The sequence below is a fragment of the Vespa mandarinia genome, chromosome 1 (assembly GCF_050613455.1).
Source record: "Vespa mandarinia isolate Hongniang chromosome 1, ASM5061345v1, whole genome shotgun sequence".
Taxonomy (NCBI): domain Eukaryota; kingdom Metazoa; phylum Arthropoda; class Insecta; order Hymenoptera; family Vespidae; genus Vespa; species Vespa mandarinia.
The window spans coordinates 6,943,826-6,967,201 of NC_140810.1; the positions used below are offsets into that span (position 1 = coordinate 6,943,826).

A 23,376-nucleotide genomic window follows, 5' to 3' on the forward strand; every position below is an offset into this window, starting at 1 on the left:
CGACGAAGAAGAAAAAGGTTAAAAGACTAATGGTAATATTTTTGCATTGCTTTTTTCTTTTTTATTGTCAATGATATTTCTCGAACGACTTGACAATGCGATATTTCTTCGTTCGATTAAAAAGTTCATCTTGTTAGGCGAGTCTAAGTTCAACGCTCTTTAATATCGAAGTAGAAACGAAGTTTCGAATCCGTACTGCTTGTCACACCTGTGCTTCTCCCGTGGGACTACGAGAGTCTGATATCGAGAGAATCGATACCGATCTATTTATCTCTCGTTCTTTCTGTCGACCAAACGAGGAATACTTCCTTCTTTCTTTACCTTTCTTTAACTCTCTCTCTCTCTCTCTCTCTCTCTCCCTCTCTCTCTCTCCCTCTCTCTCTCTCTACTTCCTTCTATCTCGAAAGATACATTTAACATACGTTTGAATCAGCGATAGGTACCAGTCATCTATACACTTGGCTCCGAAACTATTACATTGCTGTTCACGACGTGCAGCGATAATTTACAAGTCCATTATATTCGACTTTTTCTCGAAAGGCTGCTTTACGTATGTGCAGTTTTTACGAGCTGTTAAATTCCGTTTTTGACGCTGACTCGACGAAGACAGAATCCTCGATAAAATTCGACGTTGCGAGATAAAAAAAAAAAAGAGAGAGAGAGAAAGGAAGAAAAACTAAAACAGTTTGGGACTCGGTAATCGGAGACTCTTTGGGTCAACGCGTTGAATCCTCCTAGAGACGCGTGCTCGTGGATAAATATTTAACAAAAGTATACGCGCCCACATAGTTCGATCGAGTTTATCCGCCCACATTGGCTTTCCAAGCGCTTAAAAATGTACCATGTAGCTTCAAATTGAAGAAAACGAAATATTTAATGTGAATACAAGGAAATTGTTAGAATGCGTACATATATACATATGTACAACGAACAAAATTTCAGAATGCTACCGACAGTCATGCGTGCCGGTTTCTTTCTTCCTCTCTTTTCCTCTCGCAACTTGCGTAACGCGCACGCACGCGACGCCGGCTGACCCACATGCATGATCTTTATTTAAACTGGTTTCCACTTCGTCGTCGTTTACTACTCATGACCGCTCTTCCATCGCTGAGTCATTATTCTCCGAAGGAAATTCGTCGAAATGGATAGAAAATGTGCAAGGTGCTTCGTTTACTTGCAAAAAGTAACGTACCTATTTATTTTTTATCTATGCCGACGTACTATCGGAATAAAGTCGATCGATCGACAAGATATACCATGAAATATAACAACTTTCATACGTATATATGTATTTATGTACTCTCTTTTTTTTTTCTCTTACTTTTATTCTTACTCTATCTTTCACTATATCCTTCTCTCGTTAGTGTAAGTTTACATATTAAGAAATAACAGCACTCTGTCAGATTGTGACGTTTTTAGAAAGAAAAAATATCGAACGTTCTTGTTTCTCTCTTTCAAGAATGTCAAAGAAAAATACATAGAAAATTCTAGTAATTTCTTTGCGAGCAATCCGAGCATGAAGGGGTGGCATCGTTTTCTTGCGTGTATTCGAAAGTCGTTGACAAAATGAAAAAGAGGAACAAGTGCGATGGTGAAGACGAAAGAAAAAGTAGTGGAAAATGTATATATGTATTTGCGAAGTAGAGAGAGAGAAAGAGAAAGAGAGAAAAGCCTCCCTTACATACCGCGTCTCAACGGATACGAATGCCTGAATCATCCCGCGGGAAAAGTCGCAATTTGAAGGCGCGAAAACCATGAATTTGCAGTGTCGCTTCTATGTTCTACTCCCACGAGAAGGCGTTTCTCGACAGTGTCGACTCGACGACGACTTCCTATCTTCCCTTACAACCTTTAACCCTTCGCTCTTCCCTATCTCGAGAGAATTTTACAAGTTCGAACAAAAACCTATTCAAGCTCGTCGTGCAAGATATCTCACCGAACTATCGTTCCTATCGTGGATCGGAACGATATCCTATCCTATAATCGATCGACGGAAAAAAATCTGCCTTATTATTAATTTAATTTATTATTAAATTTGATCGCATTAAATTTATGTAAGAGTTAATACTTTTATTACAAACCTTTCATATAGGTTAATGTATATCTTAGACTGGTAAAAAAAAAAAAAATTAGAAGGAAATTGTTTAAATTAGAACAGTTTTGATCTATACATGATATATTTATAAAGTTTTTTTAAGTATAACTCATACTTATTATTTTGTCGATATCAAATTGATACGGTCGATGACGAAAGGCATTTGTCAAATTCTGAACAAAAAAAAAAAAAGAAAAAAAAAATAAAGCAAAGTGCCAAGTAATAGGCAATAACTTTTATATCTTTTTTGAAAGAACTAATTCTTTATCGTATTGATCCTATTAATTGTTCGTACATTTGTAAGATTACGTCAAGCAATAGTTGTCTTTTTCGCTGTAAAGTACATACACACGTAATTGGTATTATGATATTAACAAACGCAAAGCTCGTGCTCTCGTAAGCACCCTTTACGACGAGCGATTACCTACATATTTGATGACCTCAAGCTTCAGAGAGGAGCAAAAGCATTATCGTCACCTTTTTACCGACCTTCCTTTCACGCAACGAAATAATTTCCTACGTATATTTTTTAATAATATCTATTTCTCAGAGTACATATATAGATGTAATCTCGTTACAACACGAACGGAACGAACTTTGTTAAATCATTATGAAGGAAACGAGCACATGAAGAGGAAAGAAGAGAGAAAATATGGACGAGTTATGTTGATGTCTATCGATAAACGTCATTGACCGCACTTACCGAGTTAATGGCCGTCATGTTGCTAACTCGAGTTGGATCTGTATCCACTAGCACGCTGTCACTCTGCAACAAAAACGATTATATGTCAAGCCAATGGTACGAGGATCGAATCTCTTATTACGATGCTACAATGATACAATACGCTACGATGCGATTACAATGCAACCACACTTGTACATACAAAACAATGTCGTGTATTCCTAAGCAGGAAGATATTTGTCAAATGTAGTACATTGTTTATGTAGGCGTTGCGTGACGAAATCTCTGCATTAATTTCAGAGACTAACATGCGAGATTTTTATCTTTTCCCTTGTCTTGTTCTAAATCGAAGGAAATAAAAATTTATGACTATTAATTGAATGAAAAAAAAAAAAGAAGAAATAAAAGAAGGAGAGAAGTGACGAAGAAAACATATCTTTCGAATATAAATTACGAATGTATTAAAAATATCAATACGTTACATCGACGAAGGATCAATAACGATTGAGTTAGTAAACCGAGTTCAAGAATGGAAAATCAAAAGTAAGTTATTAATAATTCGTTCGATATTTGACAATTTTTACTCTTCGGCTGTCACGAAAATATTATTTTGACATTCACGATCGGTCATCTTGGGGCAACGAAAATGTCGAATGGTATTCGAGAGTCGGTCAGAAATTATCGAGATGGAAATTTTCAGTTCGCCGCCCGTGCGTCGTCGGAAACGACGATCGTAGCAGGTTCTAAGAATCATCCAAGCGTGTTTTGGGACGCTGAGACGGGAGAAAGAGAGAGAGAGAAAGAGCAAGAGAGAGTGAGAGAGAGATTGAGTGAAGAAATAGTACGTAGGTGGTGTCGGTGGCGGTGGCGGTGGCGGTGGCGGTGACGGTGGCGATGATGATGATGATGGTGGTGGTGGTGGTAGTGGTGGCAACCATGGAATCAAGGCGAAAGAGCCAACCTGCAAATGTCGTTCCGAACTTTGATCGTAAAACAGCAACGGACTTCTCGGGTAGGTGGAGCGTCAGTCTTGAATGTCTGCCAAATCGGTTATTCACGAATAAATTTTCGTGTCAAACTTTGAGCGAACGGTACGTTTCAGGAGGCGAACAAGGTTAACGGGGATCATGAAAATGGATCGAAATCTTTAATTTCATGCAGAGTAATGGAAACAAAAGAGACAGTGAGAAAAAGGGAAAGTAGAAAAAATCGATTTCCTACGTCTATGAAACATGCGAACGAGTGAAGAAGCAACGGAAGTTGTTCGTCTGTATCTTTGTATTTCCATTTCCATGTGTAACCTAACGTTATTCATTTATAATGAGCACAAACACACACACACACACACACACACACACACACATATATATATATATGTTTAAAAATAAAACGAAGTTATTCTTGTACAGCAGTATAATATATGTCATAGTATTTCCTTAACCCAACCGAATGACTTAAGATCGTTCAAGCGCAAGAAATGGATTCCTCTGAATAGAAATATCTCGCGTTCATAGAAACTTGCAACTCGTTATCCGAAGTAGATAGCGTTGATTGATACACGACAGTTCTAATGACATTTCCGAGATACAAAGTCATTCGTAAACCAGTAAGACGGACACGGCCAAAAGCTAAAACGAGAAGGACACTTTACTGTGAATTACGAGTTTCATTTAATATACGAGGATACGATGTCGCTCGCGAAATCGCGTCGCTAGACACTTGTCGTCGACGAATTCGCGAGCGTGAGCAACTTGTTTCACAGCTTTAAACTCTTAGCCCTACGATTTACGAGAACGACTAATCATTTCGTACTTCTATTTATTCGTCAAATTATTCTATTTCGGATTCCTTCGTCGCCGTTTACAGAGATAATATCGAAACACACTTAACATTGCACTCTAATAAGACATAATAAAATCTAAAGTTAGTTTGTTACTTTAACATAGAGTACGCGCTAGTATGTACTTAAGTTCAACAATAAAAAATTTCTGTAAAATCGAAACAACAGAGATAATGACAAAATTGATTTCTTTGCTTGTAATGCTAAATTTTACAATACCAATTATTCATCATTCGAACGTATAAAGTAACAACGAATAAAATGATCTCGATGTTTTGTCAGCAATAATTTTCTCATTGCTCGTTTGCACATTGAATATAGATGAATTTATTGTAAGAGAAAAATCTATGAAACAAGAAATAAAAGAATAGAGTTCATCGTGAGGAAAAAAATTCAGAATTAACAACGTCTCGATATAACGGAGACTAGAAAAATTATTTAAATAAGAAAAAATTGTAGAATTTCGAGTCAATCTAAAAAGTTCCTCGATTTATGAAAAAATATTGAGCTTGGCTTAGAATTCCTTTACATCGGTTACTCGTCCTTTAACCAGATCTTCTTTCTTATGCCACTTGAAATGTTCCACACCGTCCTTCGACCCTTTTTATTGTCACTCTCGGCTTTCCAGTCATCCCCCGCGGAAGCAATAAAGACCGAAATTCATGCGAAACTGCTACAACTCCTTTCGTCGCTATGGAATATACGATATTGTATAACCGCGTCTTTCTCGCTTCGATTTACAAAATTTCGTGAACGAAACGAGTCCCGTCATATTGTAGATTATGGGAGCGAAAAAGAAAGCAGAAAAAGAAAAAAGAGGAAGAGGAAGAGAGAAAAAGAAAAAGAGAGAGAGAGAGAGAGAGAGAGAGAAAGAGAGACATAGAAGGCGACGTATCCTACAAACGGAAGTACGTCGGGTGATTGATGGGTAACCGATTGTCGGCAAAGCCGAGTAAATGCAGCCCTGGCGATAATTCACCGTTGGACTCTTGACACGAACCAGGGTCGTTAAAAATAAGAAACGAGATTAGATGGTTCTAAAGTTGTCGGACATCGACACGTCTAAGTCAGCTACCACCTAAGAAAACGAAGAAAGATGAAAAGTATTTCTTTTGGACTTGCCCATCTCTTGTTCTTTTTTATTCGTCTCTTCCTCCTTCTTTTTTTCTTTCTTCATCGTTTTTCTTCCTTCCTCGCTTTCACAAGAATTCCATCAAACGAATCTCTCAGACCTTAAGACGTCAGATATGTTCCTTGACGCATAATTAAGCAGTCCAATCTTACGTCAATCGTCGCTAGTGACCAATCCATGTGACTTTAATTACAAAGTTATTATTCATGGTGATGCAATGGTACTACGTGGAGATGTGGAAGACCTGGCGAAAAAAAAAAAAAGAAAAGAAGAAAAAAGAGAAAAGAAGGTCGCAAAGCTTTGCGGAAGTAGACGAGGTTGGGAAAAAAAGAAGAGAAGTAAAAGAAATAACAGGGCTTCCAGCGGTGCTCGTACGTCCGTCGAGAATGTAAAATCCCAGTATTTGAATAATTCGCAAGAAGAGCTTGCGAGAGAGGGAACGAGAAGAGGGAGGGAATAGTGGGAACGGATGGCGAACGGGAAGTCGCTTTTTGTGAAAATACTTTGAGTATAGGATGCCTCGGAAAACATTTTCGAGGAGGTAAGGTAGACGAGGAAACGGGAGGAAAAGGAAGTCGAACGATTTTCGCGATACGCCGCCGTCCGCCGATATAGCGTATAATTTACGAACTTGCTAATCGAAGGCTCCTAGCTTTTGGAGCAACAAACTCTCATGTTATTCTTCTCGTTCTCTTCAATATTTATGTTTTGCCGATGACTCAGCATGTAGGCACGACCACACGAAAAGGGAAGAAGAAGGAGAAGAAGAAGAAGGGCTATTCCACGGACGGTTTGATAAATAAACCGAATATAATTTTACTAGAATTAGCGATAAAAAGTTGAAAGTTGAATGAACGAAGAATGATAAAACATTTCGTAAAAGAAATCGATACGAGATCTCCATCGAAGCCAAAAGACTAAGTTTATTGCAGCAAGCTCGTAAAAATTTTGCGAGTAAAGAAGACCCCGCGTAGATCGTTAAAACGATGACTTTATTCGCGTTTACGAGTGGTACGTGTATACTTACTAACTTCCTTTAATATTTCCGTGACTAATCCACGTATCGATCTTCCCATTATCGAAGATTCGCGAGATTCTAGAGAGCGAGGAGTACACAAACGAGATCGCGGAACTAATTTTCCTCCAGAGAGCAGATCGTAAACAGCGATACTGGTGCATAAACGGTATCCGGAAGGGTAGACATTAAACGGACCGAAAGATGTGGACGCCTACAGATAGAACAACGGGACGTTGATATACTGAGACGAAAGCGGACTCGAGAGAACCGTCCACGCGACGATTATACCAGACGCAAGCTCATTGTGATGCTAATAACGCATCCATAGAGTCATCGATCATCGCCCGTTCCACTTTCTGCGACTTAATCTCTCTCATAGTCTCTCTCGACCTTCTCTCTCTCTCTCTCTCTATCTATCTTTTTTTCTCTTTCTCTTTCTCTCTCGACATCCTACGAGTTCGTTCCTTCTTACATAGTAGACTTTACAAATGATATTTTCTATATTCGCCTCGAATATAACGTTTAATCGTCAAATAAATAGTAAACCATCGAATATTTCTCGAACTATAACGTAGAACGGTGGTTGAATGTACAAGTCTGAATATTTTAAACTTGAGACTTTTAAATTCTACGATCCTTAAAAGAAAAAAGAACTTTCACCTTTCTTGCGAAAATTAAACGAAATTAAGCTAGCTTCCAACGTTGAGATGAATGTTTCTCTACCGATGCGAGATAAAACGCGACTGGAGAAACGTGGTTGGCAAGTAAAAATTCTAATGAAATGTACTGTACTCTCGTAAAATAACTTTTATCCTTTACAAAAAAAAAAAGAACTGGTTTTTCCCTAGTTCATACTATTTTTCACATATATATACAGAAATAAAATTCGTAAGAGGAAAAAATTCGATTGAATTAACGAGTACAAATGAATTATGTGGATAAGCGTTTGAAATGTGTGCGTGTCAATACAGTGCGACAATCAAACAGTGCGAGATACAAGGATAATTTTTTTCAACATCCCTTCTCCTCGATGTTATCGTATTTTACAAGAAATTATATAGGTCAGTGTGTCAGCGCAATTTAAGAAATACATATATGTCAAAAGAGGAACATATAAGCAAGTAAAATTTTTTGTCGCGTGCCTCGACGTCATACGACTTGGTTTTACGAATTTATATAGGTCAATATGCCAGCTTTTTTCCGGGTATTTACAAAGGTTAATGCACTTAAAGGCAATGCATATTACGTTCGAAATGAATCGTATTATTTACATGTTTAGATTTTTTCTTTTCTTTCCCATTTAAACATAAAATCGTAAATTCTATCTATTGAATCGTTGTGATAATTATTAATAATTATTTTTTATTTTCATATTACTAACTTTATATAATATCTAGATTTATTTTCCTTTTATTCATTAAGTACAATTGTAACGATATTTAATGATATTGATTAAAATCTCTTTTAAAACAAAATTTAATATATACTTTCAATAAAATATATAAAATAAAAACGTTTAATAAATATGATAACACAATGAACACGCAAGTCGTTGTATCCTTTAATTGGCTAGTCGTAAATATTCACGTTATACTTACGTACGCAAGAAACGTCAAATAATATTATCGACGTGACCACATATACATACATAGTTCATTCGAACGATCAGCCTTCATCTACTACAATCATAATTCTGTCACGTTTATCCAATTTTTCTAATATTAATCAAAACCAAGTTTAAGTCGGGATATGCATTTTCTCGTCTTATTATTTTTCTTAACGATACGAAGCGACGATAAAAAGCATCTTAATAAATCGCTAAATCAACAGGAGGGCTTTAACGCGCGAACGTTGCGAGGAATTCGATGACGCACTGCTCTTCGTGCCGGCGTCTCATCTTATCGAGTCGAGAGACGATCGTGACGTCATTTTGTTTATACACCTTCCACACATAATATGTAGTAAGGACATAGATAAATACGTAATAACGGAAAGAGGGTTAGAAAAACGTTACTCAGAGGATTCGAGTCGAAGAAGGTGATAATATAGTGAACGTGGGAGCGCATGTCCTCGCAATAACTCCGTACTTCTCTCTTAAATTTCCCAAGTGTATACTTCCGGACGTTTTACAAAGTCTCGTCGGCGAAAAGTGCACGAAGGAAACTCGATGGTTTGTATTCGATGCGTGGAAGAACTACGGACCGAGTAGGTTTTCGCGCTCGAGTTATCATTTAAAATTCGAAATCCGAAATACCACCTCGAAGTGGCATGATAAGTTAGTATAGAAGATTGGCGGTAGATACAAATAAGACGGGAGGCGGGAAGAAGAAAAGCCGACATAAGTTGACGGCCCGTGAAGACGACTTGCGCTGCCGAGAAAATCGTGACAAAACACGCGGCGGTCCGAGAAGAAAGATAATAGAACGCATAGAATTGGCATCGAGGACAAGAGAAGAAAGAGAGAACGAAGAAGAGGAATAAGTAGGAGTAGAAGCATAGAGGAAAGAAGAGAGGAAAGAGGAAAGGGGGAGGGGAGGGGCAGGAGAGGGGAGGAGGGTTGTGACTCCCAGTGGTATTTATACAGAAGCTGGAGTGTCGCCAAAATACTAGACCGACCCTATCTATCGTCGAAATACAGCACACCTCTTCTCCCGATCTCTCGATCTCCGACTCTCTCGATCCCTCGACTCCTCTCTCTCTCTCTCTCTCTCTCTCTCTCTCTCTCTCTCTCTCTCTCTCTCTCTCTCTCTTAATTCTACCAGGCTCGCGCCTTTCTCTCTCTCTCTCTCTCTCTCTCTCTCTCTCTCTCTCTCTCTCTCTATCTATCTATCTCCTTTTCGCTCTTCTTCGCGCTATGGTAGAGCCAAGAGTACACTCGAGCCACCGTCTACGCGTCCCTCAAAGAGTATCCTGGATATATACTGAAGCATTGCCTTTCTAGAAGCACTCCTATGGCTTTATTTGTCAACCACTTTGTGCCCACCGCCGAACTTACCGGCCAAAATTAAAGCTCCCTGCGGCTAATGGCTAAGGTCATCCTGGCGCCACCGCTGCTACTGATGCTGCTGTTGTTGCTACTGCCACCGTTGCCACCGGGTTAACGTTTGCCAACTGAACTGTCTACCACAATAATGCTCCTTTTCTAATTTCTTTACTTTAATTCGTTATGTCGTCGAATCGTCGCAAGCAAGAAAAGTAACACATCGCGAAATATTCTTTATCTTTATTGCAAAAACCGAAAGAACGATTAGAGAGGACAAATTAGAATGATTGGGATGACTGATTTTCTTTTAATTTTCTAGATAATCTTTACTATCGTTTACTTCTTCAAACTTTCAATCATCACATCACAAAGATCAATCTAACACGATATTGTTGTATAACTTAAGCGAGGAATTTAATCATTCGGCTTATCGAATTTAAAGTGTATTGACAAAATTCTCTCGTTAAAGCACAACGACGCTGATAACGACAAGAACGACGACAATATCCATGGAAGCGGCAAAGCGCGAAGATACGAACGATAAAGCGGAGATTGCCATTAAAGTGTATTTCGCGCGTACTAATTTCCAAGGATTCGAGCGAAGGATTCCGAGTATAAAGTCGACGGCAAAGCACTATTCTCCCGGATTAAATGGGTCATTACGGTAAAGATATCGTGGATATTCCAAATGTACCATCGGATTCGACTCGGTGATAATATCGAAGTAATGTTAGAAACAAAAAGAAAAGAGATACAACGAGAAAGCATTTTCATCGTATTCGAAATCAAAAAGACTTGATCGTTCTTTTAAATTTTCTCCATTAACATTATATACATATATTCAGATACGTACGCATATGTAATATGTAGATGTCTGTACGTTTCGTATGAACTGAAATATGGTCGCATGAGTGGTGTCAGTCTAACGAGCGATTCAGCGACATAACACACCATTAAATCGAAGTAGCATGTTAGATTTTGTCTAGCAAGTAATGTACAAAAATATATTTAATAAAGAGAAAGAGAGAAAAAGAGAGCAAGAGAGAAAGAGAAAGAAAGAGAAAAAGAGAGAGAGAGACTAGGAAAAGGGTGGTGACAAGAGGTAGAGAGGAAAACGGCGAAGAACGAGAACAGCTGTCGCTGTTTTGGCCTCGATGTGACCAGCACGACGTTCGCGCACGTGTCACTCGTATGTCATCTACAGCACGATGCCCTTTTTCGTCAGAAAGCGCTATTGGATCTGAAATGAATCGAACGAGATTTACCAAACCGAAATTGTCCGTAATACAAAATACAATGAAATGTTCGCTACCTTCCCCTATCTTACTCCACATTGCCACAACGAGATTCACAAATATGTATATGTATAAAACATAATGAACGAAAAAATGGATTTTGTTAAAAAACATATATCTAAACGAAGATCTGAGCAATCAAATATTGTTCTCCTTCCCCTCTTACGTTTATTTGTGCAATAGTAGAAAGGTTTTGGGGGGGATAAATGCCGAATGGCGTGACAGAAGTGTGTGCTAGCTTGTGTATATGTATATTAGAGCACTTATTATTAATGACAAAGAATATAACGAATGAATATTGAACGTGGATGTATGCGAGAGAACGGAAGGTCAATCTAATGCAGTCTTAAGATGACAATAAAAAACCCATTATGATAAAAGAGAAAGTTACTTTAAGGCAAACATTTAGTAAATTCGTTTTATTTTTTTACTTTTTAATTATTGTTTTATTTCTGTATTTGTGTGTAAAAATATATATTGTATACATATATGTATATATTTCATCTCTGTAATCATTTTGTCAATCATACCATGATCTTACATTTACTAATTAAGTAACAGATATCTTTGACAATTATATCTACAAACGATATCTCAAGGTAACTTCGTTACTATTTGTCCTTTCACTTTTTTTCTTTAAGCGTTTTTTTAAACGTTGTTCTTGAGTCAGAATTTTTACAACAATTTTAAATTTTAAAACAAGGAGAACCTCGATTTTCCCATTGATGCTAAATATATCGATTATTGTATTCAAAGAAAAAAAAAATAAGAAAAAAGAAACTGTCTACTAATCGATCGACATTAAACATTTTGAACGATATAATAAAAGAAAAATAAGAAATAAAAATAGAAAAAGAAAAGAATCTCATAATTCACAAGAATGAAATTTAGATTATTGCGGTAACTGGAATAAGCGAAATAATAGCTAAGAAGTCAGAAGAAAGATGGATTCTAAATTCGTTTTCATACTACCCCACTTATATTTCACCTCCTGTTTCTACTCATCCATCTCCCCGTTACTACGGAAACCGTTAGACGCTTTCTACTTCATCGAACTCGTCTTTCTATACGCGCATATAGATCTGTTTATTCTGAATATCAAAAAACATTTGACACATTTGTCGTACCTTTATTTTCATTTTTCAATAATAAATTCCTATATCAGGTTATATATTCGTAAAAGATAATAATTATTATTAATAACAATATTTCGAAAAGACTGAGATAAAAATACTTTGATGTATCAAGAAATTAAAAAGATCTCCGTGTGACGGGCGAAAATAAAATTTAATTATTTTACTGCCAACCAATAGATTGGCCCTTAATACTAACGCGAAAATTATCATCGGCTGATATGTCGGCGTGTGAAAAGGTACATATGAAAACGATTATATTATTTTTCGCATATACCACGTATTTGGGACTGACAGTAAGAAGATTAAAAGAGAGATTAAGGAACATGATTTTGATGTGCATGACGTTATACGATGTGCATGACGATCGATTGCGTGTTTCACAGATGCTCTCACCGATCTCGAAGTCATTCGGTTCCATAAATACAATGTAAGATTTCTATTTATAACAGTGGACCGTAAGGGGTGACCGTATGTCGCAACATATCTCGTCGTCGATATTACGCGGATTAAAGTAGGACGACGTATTTTAAGAATTATCAAATAACCACATTCGTAGAAAACACACAGCGACATTCTCTATGAAATATGGTCCTATGAGTGATTCGCACGTCGGATTCGAACGTCGAAGAAAGATAGAAAGATAGAAAGTTTTCTTCTCCGTTTATCTTCCCGAACAACATCGATTTTATTTTCGAATGAATCAAACTCAAAAGTTGTAAAATTATAGTGCCAAAGTGTTCGGAACGCATAGCCTGTGAGACTCGAGTAGAGATATATCAGAGAGAACTGGTACCATCTCATTAGCCAGAATTTGACCTAATTGCGAAAGAAAACGTCTGGCGCACGCAAATCGTTGTCTCGAGCACGATTGCAGTCTGCCACATCCGTCTTTTCCGCGTTGAACTCGTACCACTCTCTATTTATAGAAATTTCGTCGAGAAGGAAGATCGTCGAAATCTAAGGATTTCGTGAAAAAATCATGAACGAAAGTCGACAAAATACGAAAAAAAGTGCTTGAAAATACTCTCACTCTCACTCTCACTTTCACTCTCTCTCTCTCTCTCAAAAAAAAAAGAAAAAAAAAATAAGAGAAAAAGAAAAAATAAAAAAGAAAAGAAAAAGAACAAGAATGGAATAGAAAGAGAGAAAAAAAAAGAAAAAGAAAAATAAGGAAGAAAGAAAGTTCAACTCGCACGTGTAATGTGTAAACAACAATGAAAAGTTCATTTCGTTAAAGAAATGCTTAGTTCAAAGTTTGCTAATACTCGAATCACACTCGAGTTTGAAAATATTCGCAAACGGGAAGACATAATTTACCTTTGGAGAAAGAATCGTAGTCCCCAAGATGCCGGCTCACACGCCGTTCACATTTTTCACCACCGTAAGGATAGTCCTCCTCTAGCGAGGACACGGCACACGATGATTCGTAGAAAGGGAGAAAGGGAGGGGGGCCAACACCTTTCGTGTAGGGGACTCTCTTTTTCTCTCTCTCTCTCTCTCTCTCTCTCTCTTTCTCTCTCTCTCTCTCTCTCTCTCTCTCTCTCTCTCTCTTTCTTTCTCCCTCTCTTCTTCTTCACCTCCTACTACAGTTCACGATCGAGCCACGCGCGAACGCGCCCCGTTCTGGAGGCGCTGTCGGCGATGAGCGACGCAGGACCGCGACGCGCCTTTCCGCTTTCCATCCTCCTCTTTCTCTTCCTCCGTACTCTTCTACTACTTCCTCTTTCTCCTCTCGCTCTAGGAAAATTCTTATCATCGACGACACTAGCGACACTTCGTGGTCGATGCCGCGAATGAAACCAACCTGTCGTATACACGAACGATATGCGTGTTTCCACGTTCAATCATTAGGAGTGTCTCTTTTCTAAACTTTCGAAATCGTCGATAAAACGCGCTAATCCTGCAATTCTTCCATGATGGCCGCCGGCCGACGACGACACACGAGAGAACCAATAAACGCGTGTTCGCCTGCTCTACCTCGCCATGTATCTCCCTCTCTCTATCTTTCTCTCTCTCCCTCTTTCATACGAGTCCAACGTTCTCTCTTCTCTTTCGATTATTTAGGGTGTCTTTGCGTTAAAGTATGAGAAAAGAAAGGAAGGAAAAGATAGAGAGATATGGTTTTCGGCGGACGACGTTTCCGATGGCTGCCGCGGCGATGTTGAAGAGAGAGAGAGAGAGAGACGCGAAGGCGCGCGCAGCACGAAGACGCGGCCAAAACTGACGGCCGAGAGAGCGCCTTAAACGCGCGCGCCGCGATTTTCCGCGAGCGCGCTTTAGTCTCTCGTTTCTCGCGCCGCTGCGCAGCGTCATTCGTTCCTTCTCTCTCTCTCTCGCTCGTTCGTTCTTGGCATCCTCCCTACCATCGGACGCCCACCACCTGTGGTCTTCCACCTTCCTTGCACCCCCGATCTGCCGCCTCTTTCCACCACTATCGTCACCGGCTCTACTCGCGCACACGCGTCGCGCCACCATCTTGTCACTCCTCTCTTCCTACTTCTTCTTCTTCCTCTTCTTCTTCTTCTTCTTTTTCTTTTTCTTTTTCTTCTTCTTCTTCTTCTTCTTCTTCTCTCACTGTGTCTCTTTCTCTTTCATTAATACTATATTTAGCTGCCTCTAAGCTTCTCTCCGTCTTCTCCACCCCCTCTCTCTTATGTCTTTTTCTCTTTCTTCTGTCTTTCTCTTTATTTATCTATCTATCTATCTACCTATCTATCTATTCATCTGTTTATCTCTTTCTCCGTTAAACCACACCGAATTCGCGCGCCAATTTGAATGTCGCGATCTCTCTTCTTCATGGCTCTGTATCTTCTGTACAGGTGTATGCGTGTTCTTGTAAAAATGAGACTTGAAAATAGCGAAAAAAAAGAAGAAAATTTATTATACTTATAAAGGTTCACATTGATTCTTTTAAAAATATTCGAACTAAATATGAATGTACTAATTGAGAATAATATAAATTGTAACGATTATAGAACTTTGTTATTAATATAATTATTAAACCATCATATTTTTAATTCTTAAGAGAGAAAAGATGGTTAATAAGTATCTAATTTATTACAACTCTTGCAATTACAGTAATTATAAAGGATAACCAAAAAAGGAATAACATAAACAGCAACAGAATAATTAATTAGACGAACGATAAGAGAGAGAGAAAAAGAGAGAGAGAAAAAGAGAGGGAGGAAATAATGTAAGCGGGCTAAAACAGCAATTTTTATATCCATACTAATTAGCATTAAATGTAATAGGAAAACAAAACCAAAAAAATAAGAAAAAAGGTAGAGAGAGCATGTTTTCTTTCTTTTTTTATTTGCTGATAGTCTATGAAATACTGCTCAAATTACACGATGTCGGTGCTGACAATGAAATGATCATGTTACGTAGGCAAATAAATTAAACTTTCGACGCGAATCGATACTTCGAAGGTTGCACATCACCGTTACATGACACGATCTTTAAGATAGTAACATCGTGCTGACTATCTTCGCGGGCTCTGGATGATCTTTAGAGATAATTTAATTCCTTCGGTTTGGTACGCGTCGTCCTATTTTATCGTCAAAGCAAGGTTAAAGAATGAACGTAATACTAAAAGCATTAACACAGTGGACATTTTTGCTATTACTTTAAGATTGAAAAAGGACCATGGTATATTACTTCCGTATGAATTAACGTAATAGAATAAATCAAGAAATATAAAAATTTCAACGAAATAATCGTAAATACGTAAATATTTTCTTTTTTTTAAAACCATTTTGGCTAACATTAATGCGAATATAAATGCGTTAATTAAAATTAATATTTGTATCCAACAAAGAGATAAAAGAGCACTTATGTTTATTTGACGAAAAAAGATTGATAAGTCGCTACCCGCATTTTTTGGCAATCCTTCAAGAAGCGAATACGGTAGTACCTTTTGGATAGCGTTGTATTCGATTCTATCAATAGAATACTGTTTCATTCATCATGGATCATTTGGTGAAGCCCACGCAGCTTGTGCGGTCATAGTTACGCTCGCACAAAATGATTCCAAATTTGTTGCTACTGATGAAGAGAGATAGAGATAGAGAAGAAGAGAGATAAATAGAGACAAAGACAAAGAGAGAGGGAGAGAGAGAGAGAGAGAGAAAGAGAAAGAGAGAGAGAGGGAGAGAGAGAGTCGAGAGAGAGAGAGCGACTAAAAAGAGCTTAACGGTTGTTATCGAAAAGTTACGTTGACGAGTCCGAGGATTTGGGGAAAGAGGCGTCGAGTTATAAGCCGAGCGGTTAGACGCGTTCACGCGCACATGCGGTTTGTTCATAGTTTGATCATACTAATGCATCGCATGAAATTTTCTCTGGTGCGAGCCACGAACGTGATGCATATACGCGTACGCCCATATGCTCGTACCTATGCGCAACGTGTACGAGCGTTAATCGTATACATACATACATACATACTTATATATATGTATGTGTGTATATATATAATATGGGCATACCGCAACACGTTCAACGATACGACGAATATTTCGTAATTTCACACAAGCGGTGTTCGTTACGTGAGCGCGGTTCGTTGTTCTTCGATTGCGATCGCAACAAAATATATTACGTTTGCCTTTGAAAACGTCGATCTTCGCTAAAATATATTTTCTTCGTTCGTTCCCAAATGATCCTAAATATCGTCCGAGCAGATAAACGAATTCGAAGGCTTCGGGAGATTCCGAAGTTGTCGATGACAGACCGTTGCGGAAGCAGGATATTGAAAGAGAACAAAAATAACCGTCGCTCAACAGAGCGATGTTGAGCCAGCATAGTGCCACGTAGTCTACCGCTTCTCAATGTGGAATCTTCTTTTCTGATGGACGGGCCTGTTATTACTGTCGGTCTGACGCCTTACTCCACCCCCTAACAAAACGTCGATCTTATAATCCTCGCATCCTGCACCGTGTCAACTTCCATAGTAGCATTTTAACGAGAGAGAACCCTTTTAACGATAATAATTCGTAAAGATTCTAAAAAAAAAAAAGAAAAAAAAAAATAAGAAAAAAATACGTAGGTAATTAAATCCTAACGTGTGTATCCTCACATTCGCCATATACATACAATAGAGTTCTTCTACGAATCAGAGACTACTTTAATCGGCGAAGGATTTATTTTCCCCCGAAGGATTTACGAATATCCATCGAGGAACAAGTCGAGGGAACTTTTAGAGAAAAGATCCATTGCGAATGAAAGCAGGCTATCCGTAGTTTTTTTTACTACCATCGAGAGAGCAGCTTTGCCAAATAACTTTTCCCTCGGACTTTCGAGTGCCATTTTCCAATTAACATTTGATAAAAAGCTTCCCTTCTACGTCATGATATACGTGCGCGTACATACTTTGTACGTACCTGTGTAATATACCCACTCGAAAAGTAATTGGGTTATATCGAGTAAGGATTTATCGTGTTGGGAATGGAAGCGGATTCGCGTACTACGCATATCTATCCTTGTACCACGTTAAGTCGGTACATCCAAAGGCATTCGCGGTGGTGCGAATCGAATTAAAATTCCGTAGCATCGTTAGGAGCCGTTGATATAGGAGGGGAGTCTAAAGCACATTGTCGAGAATGAGAATATACCGAACACCGTATTCCGCGTGCTTGCGTGACTTCGCGAGTTTCAGGGTCGTTTTGAAGACAAGCCGGAGGCGCTGAATTGCTCTTTCTAACCCTCCATCTGAAAACCTTCCCAACTGCGTGCACCGCCTCTCGCTTATCCGCTCAAAAACCCGCTTTTCATACCGACGAGTTCGGTATAATGAGCAAAAGTTACATCGATTTTTCTGGGCTCCTTCGAGACGTTTCAGAATTCTCTGCGAATTGTAAATCTCATTCTTAGCAATTCACTACTGTCTCTATATCCGCATATATCGATGTCGGGTAATATTTTAAAGGCATTCGAACAAACTTCAAAGAATAACGTTTGTAATGTATTTCGGTTCAGGAAATTTTTCAAACACGCCTGATTAACAACGATGAACATATTTGTTAAAGGCAACAATGACAACTTTCCTTTCTCTTTTTTTCTCGTTTCTCAAAAAAGGAAGAAAAATAAGAAAAAAAAAGAAGAGAGAGAGAGAAAGAGAGCACAGGTTTCTAGCTAAGAAGGATCGATTCATCTAAGGGCAACGGCTATCCGTTAACGGGATGGAATAGCCTCGAGGGAGAGATCCGAAAGCACGAACGCAGTGTAGCTCTCTGCGGCTCGACGTCTCGCATCGCGTCTCGACACCAGTGCGCTAACTCAGCTTTAAATTAATGCTTGTCCCTTGCAGTAACTTATCTTACGACCCGTTATATTATGGTCCACGATCACCGTTCACTGACAAATGGCCAACTATTTTTCAAGAAATAGATTTGAAAAATCTAAACTGTCAAAGAAAAAAAAAAACTCCATTTCCTCTAAATGTAACATGATACGCAAATGTAACATGATACGAAAATGTTTTTAAAAATTCTCATTTAAATATTTATCCAGAGATTGGTAGATACAGAGTTTACTTTTAAAACAAACTCTAAGCCTGAGTATTTATTCGATATTTAAACAGATCTGTCTGTAAGCGAATAAAAGCAAGAATAATTTCGTAAAACTGGAAAATTAATAAACTTATTAATCCCTTTGGAGCTTAACTACATATATTTAGAAGATGTTCAAGTACGTTTTAGAAAGAGATAAAAATACAAAGTTACAGATACATTTTACGATCAATTTTTGTACTCGTTTCGGCGATCTCTCGCAATAGTATTTATCGATCAAAACATTCGTTCAGTAGTGAGATAAAAAATTCTTCTTACGTTTGCGGACTCGAAAAAGAACTCTGAAAAAGTTTGATGGGACGTCGATTTCCATTGCCGTATATATTTCTCTCGTCGGTTGATTTCGAAACAGGACGGTAGAAAGCGGTGGCTTCTAGTTTGCTCGTTAAAATCTACGAACGTGATTCGTTCGAATCTCCTCGTTTGGTAGGGAACGTCGTTAGTTGGACCACGTCTATGTGGAATGTGATATTTCATCGAGCGCTTTCTGTTTTTCCAATGATACTCGCTGAACGTGGTCGGTCAGATATTATTATTCCAATAGAAGTTCATCAAGACTACCAGACGTATTATTCGTTTCGATCATTCTGTGGTGGCTCGTAATTTCGACGAACTAATGATAATCCAAAATCCGTGATGATTAATAAACGCATTATTGTTACGTGCTTTGATATATATATATATATATATATATATATATATATCTATATAGATGAACATCGAATATTTCCATTTCTGACTTTTAACGGCTAACGGCGCTAATATCGTATCATTAGCGATATTAATTTGCTTTTCAAAAAGAAAAAAGTAAAAGAATGCGTGGCAATCGATGCGACTAAAGTATTGCTCGCGCGATTTCTTCGTTAAACGATCACGTCACTCGGTAAGTGACCTGATCGCTGAAAACATTGAAAAATAAATAATGGAGACGTATCTCTGGGAGTATTGGGTAATGACTTGCGCGCGTGTAAAAAGGAGTGAGACAAGAAAACTGAGAGAGAATAAAAGAAGAAATAAGAGAGAGAAAACGTACATCGATTGGCGACTAGAGTTTTCGTCGCGTGGTTTGTTTTTCCGTGGTAGTGGTTTGGGGCTGTTACGATAGGTCTCGGCACATCCGTCCGTAACCACGTCTGCATTCCTTGGCCGGTTGCCCGTAGCGGGCGTTTTCTACTCGACAAATAACTGATTCACCGAGTCGAACGCGTGCTACCATGTGTTGTGTGTGTGTGTGTGTGTGTGTGTGTGACCATCGTCGTGACGTGTGAGACGACTCGCGCTCTCTTTGATTCGCATGGAAGCGTATAATTTCTTTTCTTAGAACGTTCATGAAATAGAAAGGATTTTTCTCTTTCCCTCTCTTTTTTCCTTTGTGTGCCTGTACGATCGATTCGATTCACTTAAAGAAAAAGTTGTTTCTGTTCGAGCGAAATCCTGGCGTAACAAACTAAACCCGAGTAGACTCGCGCGCGAACTAACCATAAATATTACCCGATTGTAGGCTATACGAGCGAAGTTCGCAGCAACAAAGCTGATTGGGTTAATCGGTATTTCAGCACGACGAACTGCCCCAACAGAGCAATAATCGTTTCACGGTCACTATATCCGTTGAAATTGCGTTCCCGGTTAACTATAATTGCTGTCGTTCGTTATACGCGAAATCGTTGGTCGCAGCGCGACCCTGTATCGTCATTATCGCGGTTGATGTAAGAATAACGATCGCTCGTAATGCTTTTGAAAAGCGTGATGCCTTTTACCTTAGCTAGATGGTATTACGAAATGCGGTAAAGCAACGGTGCTCGTTACGGACGACTACTTTAACGGCAATCGCTAATAATTCGCGCATGGCACTGATCTTGAATGAAAGCATAGACCTATACGAAGGACTCTCCAATTAGTGAAACCATACTGCAGCCACGATGCTTTCGACGTGTTTACATTAGAGGTAACGCGTCAGGTTGTGTAGCGTTACAGTGGTAAGCGCGCGAGTGTGTCCGACTATTTACATCATGACCTACTTTCTTCCTACACCACTTCTCTCTCTCTCTCTCTCTCTCTCTCTCTCTCTCTCTCTCTCTTTCTCTCTCTCTCCTCTTCCCTTTCGTCTCCTACTCACACGTGCCGAACGCAACGACATTAGTAGGTACGATGTGGGACGAACGTCGCTTCATACCGATGCTTTCACCGATAGATCGATCGATCAATGGGATCGATAGATCCGTGTCTTTATCGCAAAATCAGCTGGTCTCGTTCCGGATGCCGAAGAAACTTTTAGAGAGTATTCCATGGTAGGTAGGTATGTTTCCTGAAGCATGGAGAGAGCATAGGAAGGGATAGTAACAGCTTACCTAACTGAAAATCGTAGACATCGATTTATCGAGCAAGCGTGGCTCTAATACCAGTTCGATGGAGTGGCCGTTAGGAATAAAGGGAAGGAAGGAGTGAGTGAGAGAGAGAGAGAGAGAGAGAGAGAGAGAGAGAGAGAGAGAGAGAGAGAGAGAAAGCGAGGTAAGCGAAGGACGATAGGCTATAGTCGAGAGTATATAGAGGCACGCGACAGTAATGGCCAAGTTACGGTATTGTGTGAAGTTTCGTTGCACCGGGGACTTGCGGAAGCTCCACTAGCATCGCCTCCCACCGCCGAGTTGATGCCGATCGTGATGGTGCCTGCTGGTAAAAAGAGAGAGAGAGAGAGGGAGAGAGAGAGAGAGGATTGGAGGGTAGTATTCGTAGTAAGTGAGAAGGGGCGGATAGGTGGGAGGGAGGGAATAGCGCGACCGGAAGCGGAAGCTCGTGCAGGCGCCACCGGAAGTGACCTCGTAATTCTCCCTTCCAGTTCCCCTTTTCATCCCTCCTACCCGGCTAGCTACCTACAACTCGACTGCGCTCGGCTGCATTCGCGTTCGCCAGCTACGCTTCCAGCTGCTACCCCATTCGTCCATCCACCCATCAACTCTGAATTATAGGCCTCCTCTAAACCCTTTTGTCCGCGCTTTTCCTGTCGAGAATACGAGACTCGCCCGTTCGCGATTTTCGGCTCGCTTTTGTTTCGCGCGAGAGATCTTTCTTTTTCTTTTTCTTTGCTCTTTTTTCGTTTGTCTGTCTGTCTGTCTGTCTGTCTGTCTGTCTGTCTCTCTCTCTCTCTCTCTCTCTCTCTCTCTCTCTTTCTCTACATCTCGCTTTTTGTCTTCCTATTTCTATATATTTTTTCTATTTCTTTATCCTTCTTTCTCTCTGTACACAGTTTTACTCGGTTCGAATAGAAGTCAATTTTAAAAAGATAATCGAATCTCGTTTTATTCTTGGCAAAGGGGAGAGAGACTTGCTCGTACAGATTTTCTTTGCTTTTCTATTCCTTTCGAAACAAACGTTCCTGTTTCCAACAGAGGATGAGTTTGCGAACGTCCCATTTGCGTACGTAACGTACGAGATGAACATAATAATGCGTACATAAAAGAAACATGAAGAATACGGAACATACTTCTTTCCAAGTACGTTTCAAAGAAATTATTCGAAATGGAACGCGGTCACATTTACTCACTGTTCTACCTTTAAACGATAAATGACAAGAGGAAAACTAAGAGGGGTAAGAAAAAAAAGAAGAAAAGCTGCACTCGATCATTTGCAAAATAAGATCAACGTACTCGAATCAAAAAGGATCGAATACCTTCAGAAACGAGTATGTGACTCTTTTAAAAAATTCAATTCTCTAATATCAATAATAATAATAATAATAATAATAGTAATAATAATAATCCCGGATCGTATAAGAAGTAGAATAGAGTGTCGCTGGTAGCGTATAAGAAAAGTGCCAACGAAACGCCAGTCAATCGGCGATAAAGAAATGAGAATTAATTTCCGTTAATTGCTCCGGTCTGAAGTTTGCTGAAAGCGTTTTATCGAATTGAAAGCCTTTCAACTTCGTTCTCTCGCACTACTCCTTCTTCTCGAGCGTTCAGAAATGAAATGTCGAATAGACTCGGGAGCTACGACTACGGCGCGTTCATCGTCTATCGCTTCTATGCGCGATATCTTTGTATATATGTGTGCTTTAAGAGAAGGAGAAGGAGAAAGAGAGAGAGAGAGAGAGAGAGAGAGAGAGAGAGAGAAGAGAAAATGGAGGAGTTAAGCGACGACAATTCGGAGTACTCCCATTGCACTTAATTACACGTGCCCAGGCTTACTGCCGAAAGCGAATACTATATTCCACGGTAGGGCGATTAAGCTTCCTCCAGATATTGGGTGTAGGCAATGGTAACCAAACCGATAGGTAACCAGCCTGCTTTACTACCGATACAAGTGGTATTACGCGGAACTCCTACTGTGAACAAGCACATCGCATAGATGCTGAGATAAAGAGAAAGAGAGAACACTTGATTACGATAGTACTCTGTTCTATTCCCACGTTCTACAAAATCCGAACTTTCATTCGATCCTTCGTGGAGAGTTAACGACGCATCTAACATCGGAAGAGAGAGAAAGAAAGAGAGATAGAGAGAGAGAGAGAGAGAGAGACGGAAGAAACTTTTCAAGTTCTACCGAAGAAAATTCCATAATTAATTCTCTCTCATAATTGGATGGAAATGAAGATTAAAAAGTTCGCTGATTCGTTAATAAAAGACAAAGCAGATATGA

At 39.2% G+C, this 23,376-nt stretch overlaps 1 protein-coding gene across 9 annotated transcripts in view; it reads right to left on the minus strand.

The window, feature by feature from the left end:
• Positions 1-23,376, minus strand: part of LOC118446991 (uncharacterized) — a 267,347-nt gene that overhangs the window by 166,660 nt on the left and 77,311 nt on the right. For 5 of the 9 annotated variants that reach the window (XM_035878284.2, XM_035878280.2, XM_035878287.2 and 2 more), the window contains one exon: positions 2,799-2,861. In XM_035878284.2, coding sequence (XP_035734177.2) covers positions 2,799-2,861 — 63 coding nt within the window. Of the gene's footprint in view, positions 1-2,798; positions 2,862-3,622; positions 3,731-9,762; positions 9,888-13,498; positions 14,389-14,544; positions 14,562-23,376 lie in introns of those variants that run through there. The other 4 variants (XM_085659352.1, XM_085659361.1, XM_035878291.2 and 1 more) reach the window with 4 other exon arrangements.